The sequence below is a fragment of the Artibeus jamaicensis genome, unplaced genomic scaffold, assembly GCF_021234435.1.
Source record: "Artibeus jamaicensis isolate MK-2021 breed Jamaican fruit bat unplaced genomic scaffold, CSHL_Jam_final scaffold_1964, whole genome shotgun sequence".
Classification (NCBI taxonomy): domain Eukaryota; kingdom Metazoa; phylum Chordata; class Mammalia; order Chiroptera; family Phyllostomidae; genus Artibeus; species Artibeus jamaicensis.
The window spans coordinates 5,336,240-5,358,790 of NW_026522030.1; the positions used below are offsets into that span (position 1 = coordinate 5,336,240).

General features: G+C 45.7%; 1 protein-coding gene across 2 annotated transcripts in view; it reads right to left on the reverse strand.

The window, feature by feature from the left end:
- PAPPA (pappalysin 1) overlaps window positions 1-22,551 on the reverse strand; it is a 221,280-nt gene that overhangs the window by 188,836 nt on the left and 9,893 nt on the right. For both annotated transcript variants that reach the window (XR_008389935.1, XM_037154716.2), the window contains exon 2: window positions 523-1,585. Coding sequence is in view for 1 of the 2 variants with exons in the window: in XM_037154716.2 (XP_037010611.2) it covers window positions 523-1,585 (1,063 nt within the window). In the remaining variant the exon portion in view is untranslated. The remainder of the gene's footprint in view (window positions 1-522; window positions 1,586-22,551) is intronic.

Below are 22,551 nucleotides of genomic sequence, written 5' to 3' on the forward strand. Positions count from 1 at the left end.
TAATGCTGCTGTTGAGTTCTGTTTAAATTTACATTGGCAAAATATTATGTTACTTATGTTATTAAATATTTTACCCCATTTTTTGCTTCCAAGTTTTTTCCTTATTTTCCGCCTCTAAAATCTAGGTGTGTCTTATGGTCCGAACAATATGGTAAACAGTCACAGGGGGCTGGGAACAACACACTGGATAGCACAACTCTAACCCTCTCTACCACGTCCAATTCAACAGCTGTTTGTACTCAGCTCATGCCACCCAATTTAAACTCCAAGCTCTGGGAGAAGACAGGGCTCTGGGTTTTCCTTCTTATTCCAGAATAAGCAGTCAATAAATATTTTTGTAATGGACTATACTCAACATGGTTGGTTCCCTGGATCACCTATGTAACAGCTTGGTGTCCATCACAAAGGTGCTGTCTAAACTGGAAAATTTCCGTGACTCCTACAGGCCTGAGGGGACTTGCATGGGGAATGTGGAAAAAGCTTAGCTCTGAACTGGGCAACATCTGCCCCACCAGGTCTTACCTGTGTGGAGAGTCTGGATCAAAGCAGGTCTTGGTGACGTCGGTGATCTCAGGGTCACAGCACTCTCCACCATCAAAGTTGAACCGTTCGTAGTTACAGTCCATGTCACACACCCCGTTCTGCTGCTTCCTCAGGGAGGCAGGGTAGCGCAGGTGGCGGCAGTCCCCGCCATCATGGCCAGTCAGCGTGTGGTTGCACTCTGGGTCGCAGTTCTCATCCCCGATCTTGCCGATGTCGCAGTTGGCCAGGATGAGGCGCTGGCGCAGGGAGGAGTTGCTCACCTCCAGGACCTCCAGATCCCAGGAGATGTTGTAGTGCTGGAAGGCCTCAGCCAGCTGCTGGTGCTGGAGGTCGATCTGCTGCTGGCTCACCGTGGGGTTCTCATGGTTGTCATCATGGATGTTCACCACACGGTAGCGCACCACCTTGGGCCAGCGGAACCGTGGGAGCTGGTTGTAGCTGGCGATGACTTCTGCATTGTCACACAATGTCTGCCCGCAGAGAGGGGGCTCCAAACTTGTGTCCAGCAGGAAGCTATGGGCACCGCTGAATTCCACTTGGGGGATGTTACCGTCCTTCGTGGGGGACCAGGCACGCTTCACATTCTCCCAGTTCTCCTGGAGGAGGAGCTGAGGTAGAGGAGTGTGGAGGCCATGGGTTTCCATGTCCAGCAGCACCTCCCGCTGAGTCCTGGCCACCTTCCACAGACTGAAGCGTTCGATGTAGCCCCGGTAGTTGTGATTCAGGGTGCTTCCCCCCAACATGAGCACTTTACACCTCTGGGTCATTGGGCTGAATATGCTACCCACCTGCTCCCCAGAGTTTGCCACCTGGGCCCCGTTCACATAGAGCTTCATCAGCCGCCCATCGTAGGTGGCAGCTAGGAATACCCACTGGCCTGGGAGGTAGCTTTGGTGGGCATTGATGGTGGTCACTTGCCGGGCCCGGTCTGTCTTCAAGGAGAAAAAGTAGCGTGGGTCTCTGTTGCCTTGGTCACTGATGGTGTGAATGCCCACGACCCATCCTCGGTCACGTGAGGTATAAGAACACTTGTCATACAGCCCTATGTGGCCCAAAAAAAAAGAAAGATGAATGAATAAAGGAGGAAAATAAAGGGGGGTAAGTTATTTCTTTCTGATAAAATTTATACCAGGATGTCCTAGACCAAGGGCCTTCAAACTATGCTCTGTTGGAAGTTACTACAGGAGCCTCTGGGAGAACCCCTGGGACAAGGCCAGGGTGAGAGAAACTGAGAGGACCAACAAGTTGGACTTAAGGGGTTCCTGCCACAACTAGAACCCAGTTTCATTTTTCTTGGTTTTGCAAACGGAGCATATAGAAGAGATAATTTTGTCTGAAGAATGGGTACTTGAGCTAAAGAAAATAATACCACCACCAATAATGATCATTCAAACCTGAAAACCCTTGATTTTGCAAAGCTGTTAGATGGGGCAGAAGACTTTCTAATTAAGAGGCTATTTTAAGTGTGAAATGACATAGGAAGAGGAGAAATAGAGGGTGATGATAATAATAGAGGATGTTCATTGAGTAGGATAGCTTCTACTATGGTCACCGTCACTTGGAGTGTGCATCAGACATTAGCAGTCATCAAAAGCTCAGTGGTGGTGAATTGTCGGGAAAGTTGGCCCAAAGAAGTAGGGACAAGGAAACCTATTGCTTCTATCTCAAATAGGAGTTCTGGCTAGCCCTGAAATATATTCCCCAAGAAAGGGAAGAATGCTTAATATCTGAACTTGAAAGGTTCTTAGAGATCACCACCACTTCCAACTCCTTCATTGGACAGGTCAGAGTGTCGAGACCCAGAGAATGGAAGGCATTTGTCAGGTTACACAGTCAATGACAAATTTCCTGAGATCCAATTTAGCTTGTTTTTCTCTAAACTAAAGCTAATATTTTCTTTTTTAAAAAGCGGCCTCTTAACACAAGCAGATGTTGGAGACTCCTACATAATAGTTAATAATAATAAATAAAATCTACCAAGCCTCTAGGGCAGGTCAAACACTGTCCTAAGGTCTATGTGTGCATTAATTCACTTAATCTATGTAATACTCCCAAGGTGGTGATATTAGGGTAACAGAGGAGGAAATGGAAATTAAAGCAGGTAAAGAGATAAGTTTAAGTTCAACTTTGGTAAGTGGATCCTGGATCCGTCAGACCTTGGAATTCACTGTCATTTTCACTAACTGCACAGCATCTCTATCTCTCTCATCAATGCCACCAGGTGTCTGGACCACACCACCCATCTGAGGTTGTCACCCCAAGCTTTAATTTGGGTGTTTGGAAATGTTTCAAGCCAGACATCTCTAGACTTATTCTCTGAACCCCAGTAAGTCACTTACCAGATTCTTTCTGGATCTAATTATCTTTACACTCACTAAGCCCTATTCCCCAGCCTTTCTGGAATATACCCAATGCCCTTGGTACAGACAGGCTTTTGGGTGGGGAAGAGGTCTTTCTAATTAAGAGTGTATTTTAAGTGTCAGATGATGCATGAGGCCAGGTGGGAGGAGAAAGACAGAGACACGAGAATGAATAGAAGAGGATCATTTAGATTTAGAAGGGCGGTTCCTCCTTTTAGCTAGAGAATTGCTCTGGTCACCATAACTTTAAGCATGCCTCTGCCATTAGCACTTATCAAATGAGAGCATGGAGAGCTTCCAGAAAAATCCATAGTAGAGGCCCATACAGTCTTTACTCGTCTGTGGGCACCGGGGCCTCAGAATTTGCATAAACCTCTCTATTAGCGGCTGACATGGATGTCAGTTTTGGCCTCAGGTATCTAAGTCCACCTACACATCTCCTCCCACTCCCCACCCAATCTTCCAGTAGGACATCACCAGAGCACAAGGTCACCCAACTCACGTAGGCTGAGCAACTTTGGTGAGGAACCAAGTATCTCTTCTGTGTCTTGGTTCTCCACCTGGTCAAGAAGGGGACTGGAGGCAGGTCCCCTCACATGCTTGGTCCAAGTCTGCCTTCCTGTGACCCTAACGTTCCCAATGGCTCCAAACTGAAATCACAGCTTCTAAGAAGCTCTCCCTGATAACCCTGTAAGGAATGATCATTCTTTTCTCTGAACTCAGTTTACTTTTATGAAGCTGGACACTTGCTCTGGTTTTAGACTCCTCCTCTTCCCGCACCCTCTGCCACCCAGACTGGACGCTTTTTGAGACTGATGGCTCTGGCTGGGCCATCTGAACCCCATCCGCAGCTTGCTCCATGCCTTGCCTACAGCAGCCACTTTAGTGTCTCATGAATGAGCACATGAATGATTACTGGGAGAAGAGAAAAGGACAAACAGAATCAAAAGCAGTAATTTATGTCTGTGGCTCCAGGAGAGAGAAAATCAGAAGACAGAGTGTGTTCTTGGTAGGGTAGAATGAGCAGGGTCTATGGACTTGGGGTATTTCTGATGACAGTGATTACTAGCTGTATATCTGGGGCAAATCACTTCACCTCTGTGGATCTCAATTCCCTCGTCTGTATCTCTCTGTAAGTATGCTGTCGTACTTTAAAGACGTAGAAGGTGAACCATCCTCGGCATACAGTGGCTCTCCAAATGGAAGCTCATTTTTAAGATGCTGGAAGGTCTGGGAGTGATGTCAAAGATGAAAAGTAGAAAATGACGAGGCAAAACACAGAAAGGCCAGGGAGCAAAGGTACCCTGAGAATATCTTGACCGATGCACCGAGAGCAGGCAGGACAAAGGCTCAAAAAAACTCCAGTCGTCCTCCAATCCATTGGCAAAACCTACTTAGAAATCATAAATCCCCGTGGGCTTAGCTGCTAGTAGGAGACTTGCACCTCCCCACGGACCCCTCCACAGCCAAGGTTCTGACTTCAGTTTGGGATAAGTCACCCCACTATAGGAAAGCAGGAGAGCAACGGCTCCTGGAGCCCCACTTTTGTGTCCCCCACTCCACCTCTAAAATTCCCCTTCTCCTCTTCCCCTGGTGAACCCCCACCCCCTACACTTAAACAGAAAATCCCTCTAATGAGGAAATTAACATCTGAAACTAGATCCTGTCTCCCTCTTTTTCTCTCTCTGCAGGTTTTTATTTTGCCAGGGGCTCTCCATCCCTGGTTTTCCTGTTGCCTTTGGAAGGCGGCTAGTAGAGTTAGCAAGGTAAAATGTTTACACATCTGTAGGGTGCTCTCAGTTCAGAACCTTCCTGGGGTTTGGGACCCTGGCTCAGGGCACCTCTGTCTGCAGTTGAGAGATGAAGGAAATAGTGAGAAGAGGCCAGACCCTGCGACACTGAGCACACTGAGTGGAAGACTTCAAGATGGCTTAGCCCCAGGAGGCAGGGGAAGGGCAAAGAGAGGGACTGCAGTGGAACCAAGAGGAAACACATTAAGGGAAATGAGAACCTTGAAGCAGTGGCTCCAGAAGTTCAGAGGGAAATATTTACCTGGAGTGTAAGTGACGAGGGGAAGTCACTGACTTCAGTAGGGATGGGATGGGGGATATAATAGTAATGGAAACCTATTTCTGTATGACAATAACCTCATCAACAGTAGTGGCATTTCAGAAAGAGGACAGTGCGCATCCCTAGCCTGCAGCCAGGGACCTGGACCCAGAGATCTGGACTCAGATGAGTCTGGATCTAGATGAACTTGCTGGGACGCTCTGCAGAGCCTTGTTTCCTTTCTCTGAAAAAGGCGGGGTTTGGGTTAAAGGATCCCCCGCTGCAGTTTTGAAGCTTTTTGTTCATTGCTAAAATGGTTCCTGATAAACAGAGGTAGTCAGAACTATGTGTTGATTGGAATCCAATGCCTCACATCATTCCCGATTCCTGCGTGCTTTGGTCCCCTCTCCTGCAAACATGGAACAGTATTCTCTGGAGGACACGGGTGTACCCCCAACACCTCCACCATGTCGTCTGTCCCCATGGCTCTCCAGGAAGATAGAGATGTAGTGACAGAAATAGTGAGAACCAGTCTGAAGCCGGCACCATCTGTGTGGTATCGCAGGTTGATCCCAGGGGACATGTGCCCACCTGGCAAGACGGAAGCCTCAGGCAATCCCGCACACACCCACATCTAATTAGTGCCAGCCTGCCTCAAGGCTGTAATCACGTGGAAGCACACAGGGAGAGTGGGGACAGCCTGTTCTTCCAGGCCCACTGCACAGCGGAGAGGTGGAGGCCAAGACCAGGTTTTAGGTGTCTGAGCCAGGTTTGCCCCACCTCACAGGTGGGGCAAAAAAGACCATTTCACCTATAATGAAATGGTCTTTTTTCCGAGGCTGCTGTCACACTCTTTGCTGCCTCCCATCTTCCTGCTCATGTGTTATGGGCTCAGTTGCATCTTCCCCAAATTCCTACATTGAAGTCCTAATACCTGGTACCTCAGAATGTGACCTTATTTGGAGACAGGGTCTTTACAGAGATAATGGGTCCCTGGGGTGGGCTGGGTCCTAATCCATTATGACTGGTGTCCTTAGAAGAGGATATTAGGACACCAACACACACAGAAGAAAGACCATGTGAAGACACAGGGAAAAGATGGCCATCTACAAGCCAAGGAGACAGGCCGCAGAAGAAACCGACCCTATGGACACCTGACCTTAGACGCCTAGCTTGTAGAATTGTGAGAAAATGAATTTCTGTTGTTTAATGCCCCTGATCTGTAGTACTTTGTTATGGCAATCCTAGGAAACTGCAACACCATCACTCAACAAGTTTTCTCCGCTTCCCCACAGGAACTTCTCAAAGACCCCTTCCATCCTGCAGTGCTTCCCGCCCAGATCAGAATCTTTGTCTGGTTACGATCCACTGCTTCAGTTCACTCAATTCCTACTGTGAGCAGAGCCAGGAGTATTAGGAAGATGCAAAAAGTACTGTGTGCGGTCACCACACACAGGAAACAGTCCTCATGAGGGAGTGGTCCTACTGTGTTTCAGCTCCAATGTGCATTTCCGAAACTCCTGCTGGTTGTTGAGCAGGGAGATAGCTGCTTGCATGCCAAGGTGTCTCATATCACCTGAAGAGCAACCTTGTGTAATAGGTGCTATTTGCAGAGGAGAAAACGGACAGTCAGATTGGGGAGGTCACCTGCCCAAGGTCACACAGCACTACGCAGTAGGAAAGACTGGAATTCAAGACTCAGGATTTCAAGTTCAGTTCCGCCACAGAGAAGTGGGCCCTCAGCTATGCCTCCATCCTGTGTTTTTCTCCCTAGAATGTTTTCCCAGGATGGATGGGTTAACACTGCACAGAATTAGCTCTGATAACATTTGACTTTCTTCCACCACTGTCTAGGGAGGACAACTAGCAAAAAATGACAATTTATATCAACTTCATATTATTATTTGTTTTCTCTCGTTGGGAAAGTGGATGTGGGAGGAGTGAAACACTCTGCCTGCGTCATTTCTGCCTGTGACAAAGTAGCATTTTCACATAATGATAATAATAATGAACATTTGCTGAGATCCTCTATGTAGCAGTCTCTCTACTAAGTAAGCACAGACATCCTAGTTAGTGCTCATAATGACCCAGTGAAATGAGCTTTCCTGACAGAGAAGGAAACTGAGATGTAGAGAATTTAAGTGAGTCCCCTCCACCCACCCCGCCCAAGGACCCCAGCCACAGAGTGGTCCAGTCACAACCAGACTGACTCTGAGCAAGAGTTCTCCAGATGCTTTTCTTCAATGGAAATAACTCTCAGCCCAAGGTCAAGGTTCTTTGCCCCAGCTCTGACACTACTGTGCTGTGTGTCACTGGGAAAGCAGTTCCCCTCTCTGGGCTCCCTCATTCCCCCATCAGTGAGTTGGGAGGGGTACATCGACGGCTGCAGATGTCCCATTCATCTCAGACTCCCTGTGGCTCTGAGACCCCAGAGCCTTCAGCCAGCTCAGCCTTGGTGCCCACTGTGGGAGATGTAAGGTCATGGAAGAAGGGGAGGAGGAAAAGGAAGGCAGTTTCAGGCCCTCCAATTTGAGGGGACATCTGCCAGGAAAATAAAAGCAGAGGTGAGAGGATGTGGGGATGAAAGGGGGGAATTTAGGTCAACAATATGGTTTCTTTCAGGAGACTAAAAATTATAAAAGCTAAAGGTTGGAGCTGGTCCCATTTTGGTTTTGTTTTGTTTTGTTTTCCCTTCCGTGATTTAATGGCTGATATCAAAGCTACAGAGGAATGCTTGAGAGAGCAATCCTATGGAAAGCTTTTATCTGTCCAGAGAATAGTGATTAAAACAGACAGATTCGGGTTAAGTGTAACCATGTCCCTGCCTTTGCTTCAGACGGGGGCGGACCACCAAAATGACCCTGGAGGACTCGGCAGCCCCGGGCATTCAGAGAGGGGCAGGGATGGCACTGAGACAGGTACCTCAGTACCTGGGGGACCGGTCCTCCGCATCCCCATCCCTCCAGGCCCACCTTGACTCAGAGGATTGATCTTAGGGTTCAGTGGAAGGGGGAGGCTTGAAATAAGTCATATCTGGCTGGAGGCTCGCCCAAAACTATACTGAGTTTTGGACACCCTGTCTCCTGGTGTAAGAAAGGTGGGAGCATCAAAAGTGACCCTTTGGAGCAATCCACACAGTCAAGAGAGCTCAGCTGTCTCCTATGAATTGGCCATGAAAGTCAATACGTGGGGCTAGGTTTCCCAGTGCAGGAGCACTGTACGGAGTGTTTCCCAGTGTACGGAGCAGGAGAAAGTATCTACAGTGGCAGGTGTGTCTGTTCTCTGCCTCTATTCTCTTTCCCTGTTGGGAGGCACTAGCTGAAATTCCCCTGACCATATGAGTCTGCTTAGCTTTGTGACTAGCTGTGTGACCTTAGCTGCATTCATTCAACTCTCTGAGACTTAGTTCTCCCACTTGTACACCAGGGATTAAAAAGTCTTGCCCTGTAAGTTTCATTGATAATTTTTAGAGAGAACAGAGGTACAGGCATGCATATTTCCTTGTAAACTATTTCAGGCTACCAGATGTAAGGCAAGATTGACAAGAGTATGCCCAAGGGTTTCTGAAACCCACACGCTTTATTAATACACAGACCTACATGGAGTGTTTGGGAGGGCAAAGTGGTCTTGAGGGCTGCAGGTTCACCTGCTTCCTGCTGACTCTTGACTCACCAGCCTGCTTTCTTTGCCTCTATGTAAGCAGGCTGTGTGGACAGAGAAAGTGCAGGGTCTTATGGATCAACAGATGTGCCTTCAAATGCTGGCTCCACCATTCACTAGCTATGTGACTTGGAAAGTTGAGGCATCTCTCCTAGTATTAGCCTTCATACCTCTAAAATGGAGATGATACTACCTACTTCTGATGGCTGTAGGGAGGACTAACGAGATAAGGAATTACCGGGACCTGGCACATGGTCACTGGTGAGGTAACAAGTGTTAAGCACATGTACTAGAGTCTGATCTGCTGGACGCACCGCTCTGCCACTTGTTAGCAATGCAGCTTTGGGCAAAACCCCTTCGCCTCCCTGATAGTTTCCTTACCTGTGTATTGATAAACGCTAACTACACAGTATGAATCACAAATGTCTATTGCCTTTTCTCAGAATTAGAACTCATTGTTTTTAGCTTCTTTTGCGCTGTTACACTTTACCCTTTCTGACCTCCTCTGAAACACAGACATGTCTTCTCTCTTTTTCACATTGTCAATGAAATTGGCACATATAAACTTAAAAAAAGGAAAGTGGGAGGAGGAGAGGAAGAAAAAGCCAAAGAAGAAAGAGGAGTGGGAGTAGGAGGAAAGGAGGAGGAGGGGGATGCACACTCTTTGTTGTTGTTTACTCTCCGGTGTTGCCATAGCACAAAGTTGACCCTGTAGACCGAGTGTTGTTGATGCTGGAGTTGCTCTGGAGAAGACAGCCTACCTTCGGTCATTTTGATGATTTCAGGGCCTACAAGCTCTCTCCTCTCACTCGTCAAGCCTCTGAGACAAGGATGCCACTTCCCAGCAATTTTTGAGGACATCTGCTCTCCACATTCTTCCCAGTAGACTTGAGACCATATCCTTCATCATTCATGGAATCGGGCATTGTCAGGGCCAGAGGTTCCCTTAAAGGTCCTCATATCATCTCCTTCAACACCCAGCCTCCCGCTGTAATCACCAGTACCACAACTCAACCAGTGACTGTTCATATTTCCAGGAGCGGAGAACAGGTTGCAGTCTGAAGAAGGCCTTTGCACCGATGGGCATTTCTCACTGCTCTCCTACAGTGAACCCAAATCGCCTCCCTCTCCTTTCCACCCAGTGGTCCAGGAGCTGATCTCAGGGACACAAGGAGTCATTCTGTGCCCTTTACCCCAGGACAGCCCTGGAAATGTCTGAGGCTGTTGATAGAGTTATTCCTGCCTCTTATTTCCCAAATTAAAAACTTCAAGTCCTGCCTGATGTATCCATTTATCCATTCACTGATTCGTTCAACACTTGTTCATGGGACATTTATGTATCAGGTCCTAGCTGGATGTCCAGGATATGGGCCAGACACAGGCTACATCCTCTGGCGGGAGACTTGCTATTTCCTAATTGTAGTGCCCATCCTTCTGTTGATACAATGCATATATTATTTGAGTTGATATTATGCAATTAGGAAGACCTATTCCTACCACACCTGTCTCCTTACAGTATCCCTAGGATCACTACTCTGTTTGTTCTACTGCCATTCAGAGCCATGTGAACCCACTGAGAAAGAAACAGCCACCATTTATGGCACACCATGTACTACAAGGCCAAAGGGCTTGGTGTGCACCATCTCTTTGAATTATTAAAACTACTCTGAAATAAGTTCTTTCAGTCCCATTTTACAGATGAGGAAACTGAGACTCAGAACGTTGCATTGACTTGGCAAAGGCCTTTTGATTTGTAATACTATAAATAGGGTTAGAACCCAACCCTCTGACTCTAAAGCCAAGTGCTCTACCAATGCTTTATGTTTCTTATGGATAAATAGAAGTAAAAAAATGCTTAATTAGCTGAATATCTACTTACTCATATAGACAAGTTTTAAATCTTCCCCAAATTGATTATACACTGTGTTGGTTATAACAATATAGGAAGCATTCTTAAGTTTCCTTGGAGTTTTACAGTATACAAAAGTATCTTAATTATTTCATTTGCTTCTCCCAGAACTCTCTAAAGGAGGCAAAATAAAAATTATGATTCTGTTCACACATATGGGGAGAGTAAGTCCCCAAGAAGGTAAAGAGCGCATGTCTGTTCACCATTTGGCACGTAGAGACTCTTCTACAGGTGCTTAGAACATAAATGCTCTATCAATTTTTGCTGGGTGGAGGTGGGATGGATGGATGGATGGAAGGATGAACAGATGGAAGAGAAAGGGAGGGAGGGAGGGAGGGAGGGAGGGAGGAAAGAAAGCAAGCCCAAGGCTTGTGAGGAAACTTGATGTGAGTAAGTTTTGAATTTCTAAACCATCTTTACAATACTGCAACAAAAACCTCAACTTGGAGGCAGGAGTGGGCATCTTTGCGACACTGGGTAAGTCCCTTACACATCTGGGCCCTTGATTTCTCCATCTGTATGGTGGGAGGTTAGCACCAGTTGTCACTAGTATGGCTGTACAAAGTAGTAAGTGACAAGGAGTTGGGGAAGCACAAGTTAGCAGAGTGCTAGCAGGATAAGCTGTGTGACCGGAGGCAAGTTGTACCCTCTCTCTGGCCCCCTTTCTCATCTGTGAAAGGAAAAGACTACAGTGAAATAACTTCTGGAGACTTTTTTGAAAATGTAGGGAAACACTTTCTACATTGGGGGTGATAAGCTATGAACTTCTGCCTTGATTCACTGCGAATGTACTATTGATTCTGGGCAAATTCCTCTTCATCCGGGATCACAGCATGACTATCTTGAGCCCTGGCCACCTTTTCCTCCCCTCCTAAAATATAATTATATTCTATGATTGCATCTTTATATATATAAAGATGTATATAATCAGGAAGCTTGATTTGTAGTATTATTATATTAACTTCTTCTAGTTTTAAAAGAAATCAAGCCATTTTTATGGCCCCTTAAAAGTGCTGTGCACTTCAGGCACTGTGTCAACTCTGCTTAGTGGATGAGCCACCTTTGCGTTCATCCCTGAATGAACCACATTTGGGTTCATCCCCTCATCCATACAGTAGCCTCAGGAGGGGCACCGAGCACCTGTAGCCGACGCAGGGCACTCAGAGGGATGGGGAAGGTTCCCACATGGGCGAGCCAAATGAAGTAAATTTCATAACTAATGCAGGCCCACAGCAAGGTATGTAACAACACACCCCAGACAGTGTGGGCTGAGCTCTGGAAACAAAAGCTCCTCTCTCATGTGAGCCTGCCATCACCTCATCCTGGCCCACACAGCCAGGGTGAGCCTTTCAGGGAGAGAGATGACAACGGGTGATAAGAAAGGGATGTGGCCAGACAGGCAGATCCCTGCTTTGCAGGGTTGGTGCCATCGGGAATTACTCTCCAATGCAGGACAGCGATGAGAGCTGATGCCCGCCCCGCGTTTGCAGGGATTAGCGCCAATAACTTTCACGGTAATCCAAGCAGGAAGTATTGTTATTATCCCCATTTTACAGAGAAAACTGAAACTCAGAGAAGCCCAAATAAAGTGCCTGAGCCTGAGTAACTCACTGGCCAGAGTCAGAGGTGGGATTCAAACACAAGCAATCAGACTCAAGAATTCATATTCTTAACATCTACATTATTCTGCCCAGCCAGGGAAACTGACCACGTCAGGCCAAGGGGTTGGTTTTAATTATACATAAATAAAGCACGATATGGTAAGTTCTAGCACAGGTATAAGCAGAGCTACTTGATTTGCACAGGAAAGCTCAGGGAAGTTTTCCCAAATGAGCGACTCTATAACTGAGCTTTGCAAGAGGAACAGGAATCTGGTGGGGGACAGCAGGGCAAGAACCTTCTAGCAGAAAGTGCAGCATGTGCCAAGGCCAAGGGCCGTGACGCCTGCTTTCTCTGAAACTGAGGGTACACAGAGTAATCAAGGGAAACGAAATAGCAAGGGCCCCTGAGGCTAGATTGCTAAGGGCTGATAGCTGAAGTTTATTCCATAGACAATAAGGACCCTTGGGTGGTTTTTCAGAAGGAGAATGCACAGGGTTGGAGATCATTAGCTAGGGATTTCATGGTGGGCTAACTGATGGGGTCACAGAGCTGAAAGAACCAGGACTCACGTCTTAGGGCTCCCTGTCCCTGACGGCAATCTGCCGTCATTCCACCTTAAGTCTTATAAGAAAAAAGTAAGGAATGAACAAAATTTTGAAGAGAGAGGGCCGACAGACTTCTCAGATATTCATTTTCTATTGTTTTACTACCTGCTAGAAAATTGTGAATTGTGACTCAACACAAAGGAGCACTTTAAAGGTTCCAGATGAAAAATGGTATTTCAATGCTCACTGGAACTTCAGAATTTTTTTGTTCCACAGGTAGAGGATGATCTAGGTTGGCCCTGAGCTTGGTCTTCAGTTAACCTTGACCAAACACTATCTACCTTCTAGGGCTTGGTTTCCCTATCTACTCAGCCGGGAACTGGTGGAGAGTGGCTCTCTAAGCTCCTTTCCAGCTCTGACAGTCTATCACATAAACTCTTGAGGTGCAGGTATTGTATCTTCTCTGACCTCATACTCTGAGTGCTTAGCTTGGGACCATAGAGGTAGACTCCAATAAACAGTTGCTGAATGCATGCAATGAACTGAGCTTTTAACTCAAGACATCTATGGAGTCCTTAGGGGATTTTCTATGGAAAGGTTGCAATTGGTAACCATTCTTTAAAACAAAAAAGCATAAAAGCAAGTAAATCAGTAACCCAAACAGGCTAGTGTTTCCTCTCTGGTTGTAAAAGATGTGTAGGAACTAAAAAACTCTGGAAGTCTTTTGGAGAAGACTGATGAGGAGAAGGTTAAGCACACTGCAAGGTCATGGGGGGAAAAAAACATGAGAAAGCACTGAGGTGGGAATCTATGTTATGGGAACAGCAGAAGAATCCATGTAAGTCGATGTACTTAACCAGGGCACATTTGGTCATGTTTCCAGACACATTTTGGTCACCAAAACCAGGGAGGAGGGCCACTACTGCCTCTAGCGGGTAGAGGCCAAGGATGTCACGAAACATCCTATGGCGCACAGGACATACTCCCACAACAAAAAGTCTTCTGTTCCAAAACACTGACAAGGCTGAGATTGAGAAACCCTGATGTAAGAAAGTAGGAAAGTTATGGCAGGAAACAATGTTTAGGGAGGAAGCTGAATGTGAAGTGGAGGAATCTGACCTGGTCTCGAGAGTGTTGTGGAGGGGTTAGAACCTGGACTCTGGGGACTGAATCTACCATTTACTTGCTGTGCGACCTTGGGCAATTCGTTTAACCTTCTCGTACCTCAGCTCTGTCATCTGGAAAACTGGGATTATAATACCACCTATTTCAGGAGGTCACTGTAAGGATTAAAAAGTCAATGCATTAAATGTACTCAGAACAGTGCCTGGTATATATTACGTGCTATATGTGTTCATTATAATTATCACCATGTATAGGTAATAGGGAGCTATAGTAAACACGAGTTCAAGACGGTGGTGAAAGAGTCCCTTCAACTGCTGATAATTCTAGAAAAATGCTCCAGAGCTGCATGATCATCATGTGACTACTATATCCACCCAATTACCAATCCTTCAATCAGCATCTGCTTCCAATGACATTGCGGCTGGCTGTGTTCAGGTCTGCCCTGCAGTTTGCAAGCAACTCCCTATCTGGGCTCTGTTTTCCAGATACCCATGAGGCCCAAGCCGGCTCCTGACTGCCTCTTCTGTCCAGCCTCCTCACGGTTTTAACAAATAAGTGGAGTAAGACAGAGGAGAAGTCAGCCATGAAGACAGACGGGAAGATGGAAAGACAGGAAGCCTTCCACAAAAGCTGCTGCCAGTGAGACACGCTGTTCACAAGGACTCAGAGGACAGGGTTGGGGGGCATGTTTGGGAGGTTTGTTTGAGCTCCTGGTACTGTTCTCTTGGAGCCCTTGTTTGTAAACAGATACTTCTGCTGACACTGGGCTTTGTAAGGGCGGACAGACTGGGGCGAGGGGGAGGGTGTTGGAGAAAAAGGCAGGTTGTGTCCGCAAGCCTTAGACCATGTGTTTGTTGTTGAGAATACAAAGACCTCACTGTATTAAATGAAAATGCTTGTTTTACAAGGCGAGTGGGAATATGATAGGTACATGTCGAAAATGCTTCGGAAACTGAAACAGCCCCATGTCATGAGGGCTTCCTGCTACATCATGCATCCAGGGGTACACACGCATCATGAAGGCTTAGAATCACCATACAAGGGCTTTGGGGGTTATGGACAGACAGTCTCAGGAGCCGAATGACTGTGAGCTCCCTTCTCTGCTCCCTTTATGAAGTCTGGCCTTTCTCTGAGAGCCCTGCCTCTGTTTCACGTTCTCTATGGGTCTCCACCACCTGCTGACCTAAGGGGAGAAGGTGCTATCGAACGTAAATGTTAATGTGGCCAAGGAGCCTCCTGTAGTCTAGACCCAGACTCAGAGCCTACTGTAAATACTTGGAATTATATAACTATGTAGGCAGATCACTTCGGTTTTTTTCAAAGGAGTTTTCAATTCCTGAAGTGGAGTTTTCACACTAGCACTCTAGTAAAAGCAAATGATTCAGGGGAGGGTTCTCAGAGGATTTTTTTCAAGGACACGCAGTGGTGCAAGAACAAACAGTGGAGTCTTCTGATTCTTGCTCCCTGCCCTAGAACAGAACCTGGTAAATGGAAGATTACGTGGATGGAAGATTACATGGATGAATGGGAGTAGGGAGTGATGGAAGGGTGGGGAGATGAAAGGCTGGATGGATGGGGGGATGGGATGGAGAAAGGGAGGGAGAAAGTGGGGAGGGAGGGAAAGTAGGTGGGTGGGTGGGGGGTTGGATGGAAGGAAACTGGATGGATATTTGGATTCACAGATTCATGGGTAAAGCCCACAGTGAATAATTACAGTCAAGACCACCTCAGGCCACATTTGAAGTGAACTTGCCTATTTTAAAACCTAGAGAAACTCAGAGACCAGAGTTTGAATAAACAAGGTTGTAGATTATATTTCTAAGGAATAAACTAACTTGTCCTCAGAGGGAAAAATGTCCCCAATTCTATTTACTCCAACAAGGGTACAGATGAAGGGAAGTGCAATTCCTCAGTCTGATATGACAATTCAACATCAACATTCGCATTTCCACAGCTCTCCTGGCCTGTTCAGATTTTAGAGCTGGGAATGGACTTCAGAAAATGACCTTTTATGCCCCGCACTTTTCAGCATTTAAGCCAGCATTTGGGGGCCATAAAATCCTTTAAGAAACTGCTAAAAACTGTGGACCCTCTCCCCAGAAAAATGAGCACAGCTTCAAATTTTTACAGTAAATGTCTTCAGGTTCATAAATCTCTTCAAGTCCTCCTAGGCAAGAAGCCCACTACTCCCCTGTTGATCTAAAGTGTTAGTGCTAGTCAGGTCATTGAGTTGGTAATGGTATTAGTAAGGAAATGGAGGGAAATGATATTAAACAAAATACTAAGTCATAACAAAAACAGTAACATCAGAATCAATTCACACCTTGATAACAGCATGATTAAGGTTCTGCTCATCCCCACATCTCACATTCTCCACGGGGAGGTCAGGGTGATCTTCGGGAAACCTGCACCTGATATGGCAACTTCCTTGTTTGAAAATTTCGGGTAACTTGCTGGTTCTCCTAGATTAAAATCCAGATTCCATGACCGGGGCTGACTTCAGCTACAGATACACACATCCCCCAGTGGCTTGTGCACCTGCTCCTTCCACACTCAGAGCATCCTGAACTTACCCTATGTCATGGTTTATACTCATTCTTATTCTCTCTCTCTCTCTCTCTCTCTCTCATTCACCCATCTTCATTTGTCTTTCTGTCCCCACAAGAACATAGAGTCCATGAGGGCAGGGACCTGCTCTGTCTGCTCACTGTTGTATCTCTAAAGGTTCCAGGCACATACTATTTATTTTTGGCTACCAGGGGACATGGAGAGGAAGGCTTAGTGTTGTCACTACCTCACTGAGACCATGGACAAACCTCTCCCCATCTCTGGACTCCAGACTTCCCAGTTGTAAAAGGACCCAGTTTGGGTCCTATCCAACTACAACATCCAATGATCTGAAATGTTTGTGAACAAATTCAAGAGAGCTGAGCCCAAATCCCAGGACAACATGGCTGGGTAGAAGAAAGAGTCAGGACAACTGGGCTCTGGTCCTTTTCTGTTCCTAATTTGGGAGGAAACTTGGGATAATTTCCTTGCCTCCTCTGGGCATCATATTCTCCACGCGGAACTGAGGAGACTGGATGAGATGCACCATCAATTTACATCATTTATCCATCCAGAAATCCACCCACACCTTTTTGTTAAACCCCTGCAATATGCCAGGGCCTGGGAAGGTGCACAGAGTACAGCAGACATGATTCCTGCCAGCACGCTGCTCTCATTTCCTCTGGGAGGTCTCCATGGCACAGGTGAAGGTTGCAGGAGGATCACGGGTGCATCCCACACAGTTACACCTGGCTCTTCAGCAGCTCTCCAGGGATGCTGTTAGAGAAGCTGAGAGAAAACCATGGGGAGAAGGGCTTAAAACCAACAGAGTGGTACACTGGCTCAGCAGAAAGAAAGGAGGTGGGGAGTAATGGAAAAATGTGGTAAGAATGCACACAGGTAACTGCTCGGCTCAGAGCGACCAGGCCCACGTCTAATGGTTAATGCTGTGTATAACCTGTTTGCCTTCACCACCTGGCCCTTCCCAAGGCCCACAATATTTTTTCTCAAAGAATCTTTCCTTCAGAGCGCCCACTTTTAGTCACCCCGTCTTCTCCCTTATTTGAAGCCATCTCCAATTCGTTGAGCAAAGTTTACTGAGCACCAGCCAGCAGGGCTGGTAATGTGCTAATGGTAGCAATAAAGCAGAGATACAGACAGAAATGTTCTCTGCTCCTGAGGGGCTCAGAGAACAGTGGGGAGAGACAGACAGACTCACAGGCAGTCACAACCGAGTGATACATGCAATGAGAAGGGATATAAAGGGCTGGTGGGCTTGATTTGAATGGTGATGGATTAGTTGCCTGATCATTTCCTAATGTCATATTCCTAAAAGCGGCTCTGAGTCAGTGCCCGCTGCTGAAACACGAACTGAAATGTGTTTGTCCTTCTAATGTGATGTATTGCTCTATATTTTAAGTGATGTGCATGACATATCCATATGAAAGGCAAGGTACACACTCCACATACATATCCATGCCACCTGTTTCATAAGGAAGTCCCCAATGCTGCTGGGTGGAAGGGGCTCTGAAATTTCAGAGCCCCTTCTACCCCCATAATAAAAGCATGTCTTCAATAACACGGTGTTTCTGCTCCTGTGCTTGCCCAGCATTCTATTAATTGCTTAGTTATAGCAGTTACCATGATGTCATATATCTGTTTACCAGTCTGCTTCCGCCACTAGGCCTGGGAGCTCCTCAAGGGATGGAACTGTGCCCTGTTCTTCTTTTAAATCCACACCTCCTAGTTCCATGTATAATACACAAAGACTTCTCAATACCTATCTAATTAAACAAACGGGTAAGCGAATGAATGGACAGATGGATGGACGGATGATTGGAAGAAAGGATGGATGGGTGGATGGATGGATGGATGGATGGATGGATGGATGGATGGATGGATGAAAGAAAGAGAAGGGAGGAAGGAAGGAAGAAAAAAGGGATTAATCTCTCCTAATATATTGCCATTTTCCAATGAACCTCACAGAATGCCTAGGACAGAGGTTTGGCCCATAAGAAGTGCTTATGAAAAGCAACTCAACAGCTCTATGATGTTTTCTAATAAGCTCACCAATGTGAACCCAATGATGTAACTGTCATCCCATACTGTAACAAAAAACAAAGGGATCTGGTGGAAAGAACACTGATGTAAGAGTCAAGAAACCTAAATTATAGTTTCAATTTTGCTGCTAATTTGTTGCTCAAGTTTACTCAGCTGAGTTTTTAACAAGCTAACTTACCTGGACCTCAGTTTCTCCCTTTGTAAACTGAGCAGATCTCACAAAGCACTCCAGCTTTAGGATCTGGGGGTGGAGGGGTGAACAAAATATTGCATGTTTGTTTTTAGCAGATCACAGCTAATCAGCCCAGTGGGGCTGGTCTGAAAATAAGTCATCCTGAGACCTACATACTGGCTCTACGGAAGCCTGATCGGCTCCAGCAAGAGCACATCAGAAGTCAGCCTTGTTACTCCAGAGTCATCTGCTACTCAGAACCCCACAGTTCAGGCAGCACAGGGACTACATGCCTCTTGGATTTGGCCCAGAATGTACCCGGAACCTCCTGAGACGGTGAAAATGCATCTCCGCTAGGCATACAAGAGTATTTGGGAGAACACACTCCAGGCTCTGCTTCCCAAAAGAGAAACCCAGAAACATTTTTGGCAGAGTATCTTTGAAGTGTGTGTGTGTCTCCCAGTAGACTACTTAAAACTGGGTAATGCTCTCATGGATGTAAATGGTCTTTGTGCTCAAAAGTCACCTGCAAATTAAGTTCATTTTGCATATCAGACATTTCTTAGTCAATCTCTTTTAATGTTCATTCAAAATATTGCTCCATCTCTCCGCCCCTTCCTTCTTCTCTCCCTCAATCCCTTCCCTTTTAATTCTACAATCTCTGCATGTTTGCATTAGTGACTGGGGACACCACCTTTCATTCATTCATTCATTCATTCACTCACTCATTTAATGTTCATCCTCTCGTGGAACATTTACTGGACAACAGCTGCATGCCAAGCCATGTTAGACCCTGTGGATAGAGAAAATAATAATGTCCTGGATTTGAACCCTGGTTCTGCCACCCTTTAGCTGTGGGGCATTCAGTGAATCCTGTAACTTTCTAAATCTAATTCAGAAGGTTTAAAGTGTAGCACTCAGCACAGAGCCAGCACATAGTAAGTGCTCATTATAAGCTAGCTGCTTTTATTACTGTTATTATGGCTGGGAATGTGTACTCTCCCTCCAAGGGTATATAAACAGTGGATAGAAGATCCCAGGTCCTGAGGTCACCCTAAGGTCTCACGAGATCGAGAGAAGCAGACGGAAAGGCCCTCCTATCAAGAATAAGGGAAATGGATGAAAACCCAGGCAACAGATATGACACCAGGACCCTTGAGGTCCAGTGAGAACCTGATAAGGGGGAGAGTGGGGAATCCGAGAGGAGAGTGAAGTTTAGGATTATCTGCTGCAGCACACACACAAAACAAATGCTTTGCAAACAGTGAAGGGGCTAGGAAGGGTAGACCAAGGCTAAAATGAGGCTTGGATTAAAAAGGCCGAAGTGTGAATTGAGGAGACATTTAAATACACTGCCTCCTCCCCTTTCTGTTTTGGAAGACCAGATTTTTTTTTCCCTCTTCTGACTCCTTTGCTCAAGGGGAAATGGAATTAACCACTGTGTAATGTTTTTGAGTGTGACCCACAGGGTAGGTCATGTGCTTTGGTTACGTAATGCAACATGCCTGAGGCTCCTGAGCTCTTTCTTCCAGAATCGTTAGATATTTAGTTGGTTCTTTTTAGCAGTCATGTATTCATTGAGCAAAATTACATATAACTTCTTTATAAGCCAGGCACTGTGCTAGGCAGTGGAGAAGTTGAGATGACCTCAAATAGCACACAATGAAATGCAATAGAAAGAATTCCAAGTCTTTTGACACATGTGTGCAGATTATACAGTGGATACAGCTTGATAAGGGAGGTTGTACTTGGAGAGGAGTCATGCAGGGCTTCCCAGAAGAGGGGGACCTGGAGCAGGATCCTGTAGAGGCTTAGGTGTTCTGTAAAATGCTGCATGAGGATATGGAAGGCACATCAAATTTTAAAAATGGCATAAAGAAAGCTTAAGTTATTTGGAGTGATATAAATAATTCCACTGCTATCAAAGGACCAGTGAAATTTGCATTTTAGGAACATGTGACTATCACATATTGAAGGGTAGATTGAAGGGGTACAGGGGCTGAAGCTCAAAAGAGGCACCATAATACTAAGGAAAGAGTCAAAGCCAAATATGAAGAGGGCCTAAGCTAGAAAGAGGAAAGAAGATTATACAATTGTCAGGAAGGCAAGACAGACAGGAACTGATGCCGGATTGAATATGGTGGGTGGCATATCGACAGTAGGTACACTACACGAGGACACAGAGCGTGTTGGAGGAAAGGTGACTGAGCTTTGGACACATTGTGTTTGAAGTGCATGTTCACATTTCCAGTGGATAGCTGGACCAATGGTCTGGAGCCCATGAGAGTCTGGACATAAATGATGCTCATCAGCAGAGAGATGGTAACTACTCCATGGGAAAGGGTGCAAAGTCAGGAGACAGGCAGACCTCACTTTGGCCTAATACTCAGAGAACAGAGGCTCTTACCCAGCTTCATCACTGATCTGGGCAACCCACTTCTGGCCAACCCTTAGTTCCTCATTTATGAAAAAAATGGCTTAGATGAGTGCTTCTCACTCACACACCTTGGTTCTTCAGACGTACATGAATGTTACATCACAAATCAGAATACAACGTGTATTTATTTCTTATGCTTTCTGTCTTCTACTTTGCATCTCTTAAAGCAAGGCCTACTTATACCTGATTGGCTTGTTATTCTACCTTCTTCCATTTCCTTGTCAGCTTTTGTAGCTGAAAGATGTTCAATCCCATCGGGGGAAGTAACCCCTTCCATACAAACACATTTCGTCATATTCTGCCAAGCCACATTTCATGTTTAGACAGCAATAGGAATTTTAAAAACAGATGGATATGGGACAGATACAGAAATATCTTCTTGACGGCTAAGGTGATAGGCACAGGTTAGACCGTGAACTCCCCGAAGGTAAAAATGGCTGAACTAGGGTTCTGCATTTAGTAACATGCTTCCCGCCATTCACCTACTTAGGTCCTAGCCAGCAGTGACCTCCCACCTACTAGACTTTCTGTTTCTTAAAAGTGGACTTGAACCTGAGACATTCTTATGTTCTCTAAAATTGAAACAGGGTCACGTCTGTCTCCTACTCTTCCAGGTTCTATGGACCCTGAGTTTGTGGTAAATAATACTGAAAGACAAATTTTCTTTCTTTTGTTTGAAGAAAAATTTAAGTGGTCAAGTTAATGCAGTGGTTATAAGGGGTAGGAAGAGAGAAAGAACAGAAGGGAACAGGGGGAACAAGAGGTACTTCATGGATGACAATACCTGGGATTCCCAGAAGGGAAATAGGTTAACACATGGCTATAGACTCCAGAGTTTTACTATTGTAATTCATGAAATGATCTGATTAAGATGCTTAGCAAGACTAAAAGGCCAGTAACCCATTCTCACGTCAAAACTTCTCTGCAATGGCCTTTGTTTAGTAAGAAATTATGAAATTTGAGTATTCTAACCATTAGCCAAGTAAGTGATCACTGGAAAAGTCACTTAATGAGTTTTTTAGATATTTATGACAGCTATTATTAGCAACAATATTGATGAGATGGCTTCCAGCCATTGGGAAGTACCAATATTACCTAAATAATGTCTTCAGTCAGTCTTTGAATGAAATTCTATGCATTGGTACTTTGCTTTTGGAGTCAAAAGTGTTTTGGGGGAGATATTAAAGTATGCATGTGCCTGGCAGAGTAACGTTCTGAGTTGTTACCAGTCACTGATACCTTAGCAAGAAGGAACACCATGTCCTTTTCTGTGAATGAGTGTTGCTGGGGAAGAGGAAGCCCAGTGTGTGGGCGCTTAGCCCCTCAGGGAGACAGGCACAGGCACCACCTAGTGGTGGAAAATACACCAAAAAGGAAGAACACGGAACTAATGCCAACTTTGCAATTTTGTATTTGGACAGTGCTGATTGGAATGATCAAATCCTAGGAGATTTCTGCTAGAAGGTTCTCTAGGACAAAGATAAACCCATCCCTACCCACTCTGTTCAGATGAGGAAAATTAGCCCAAGACATAACTGAAT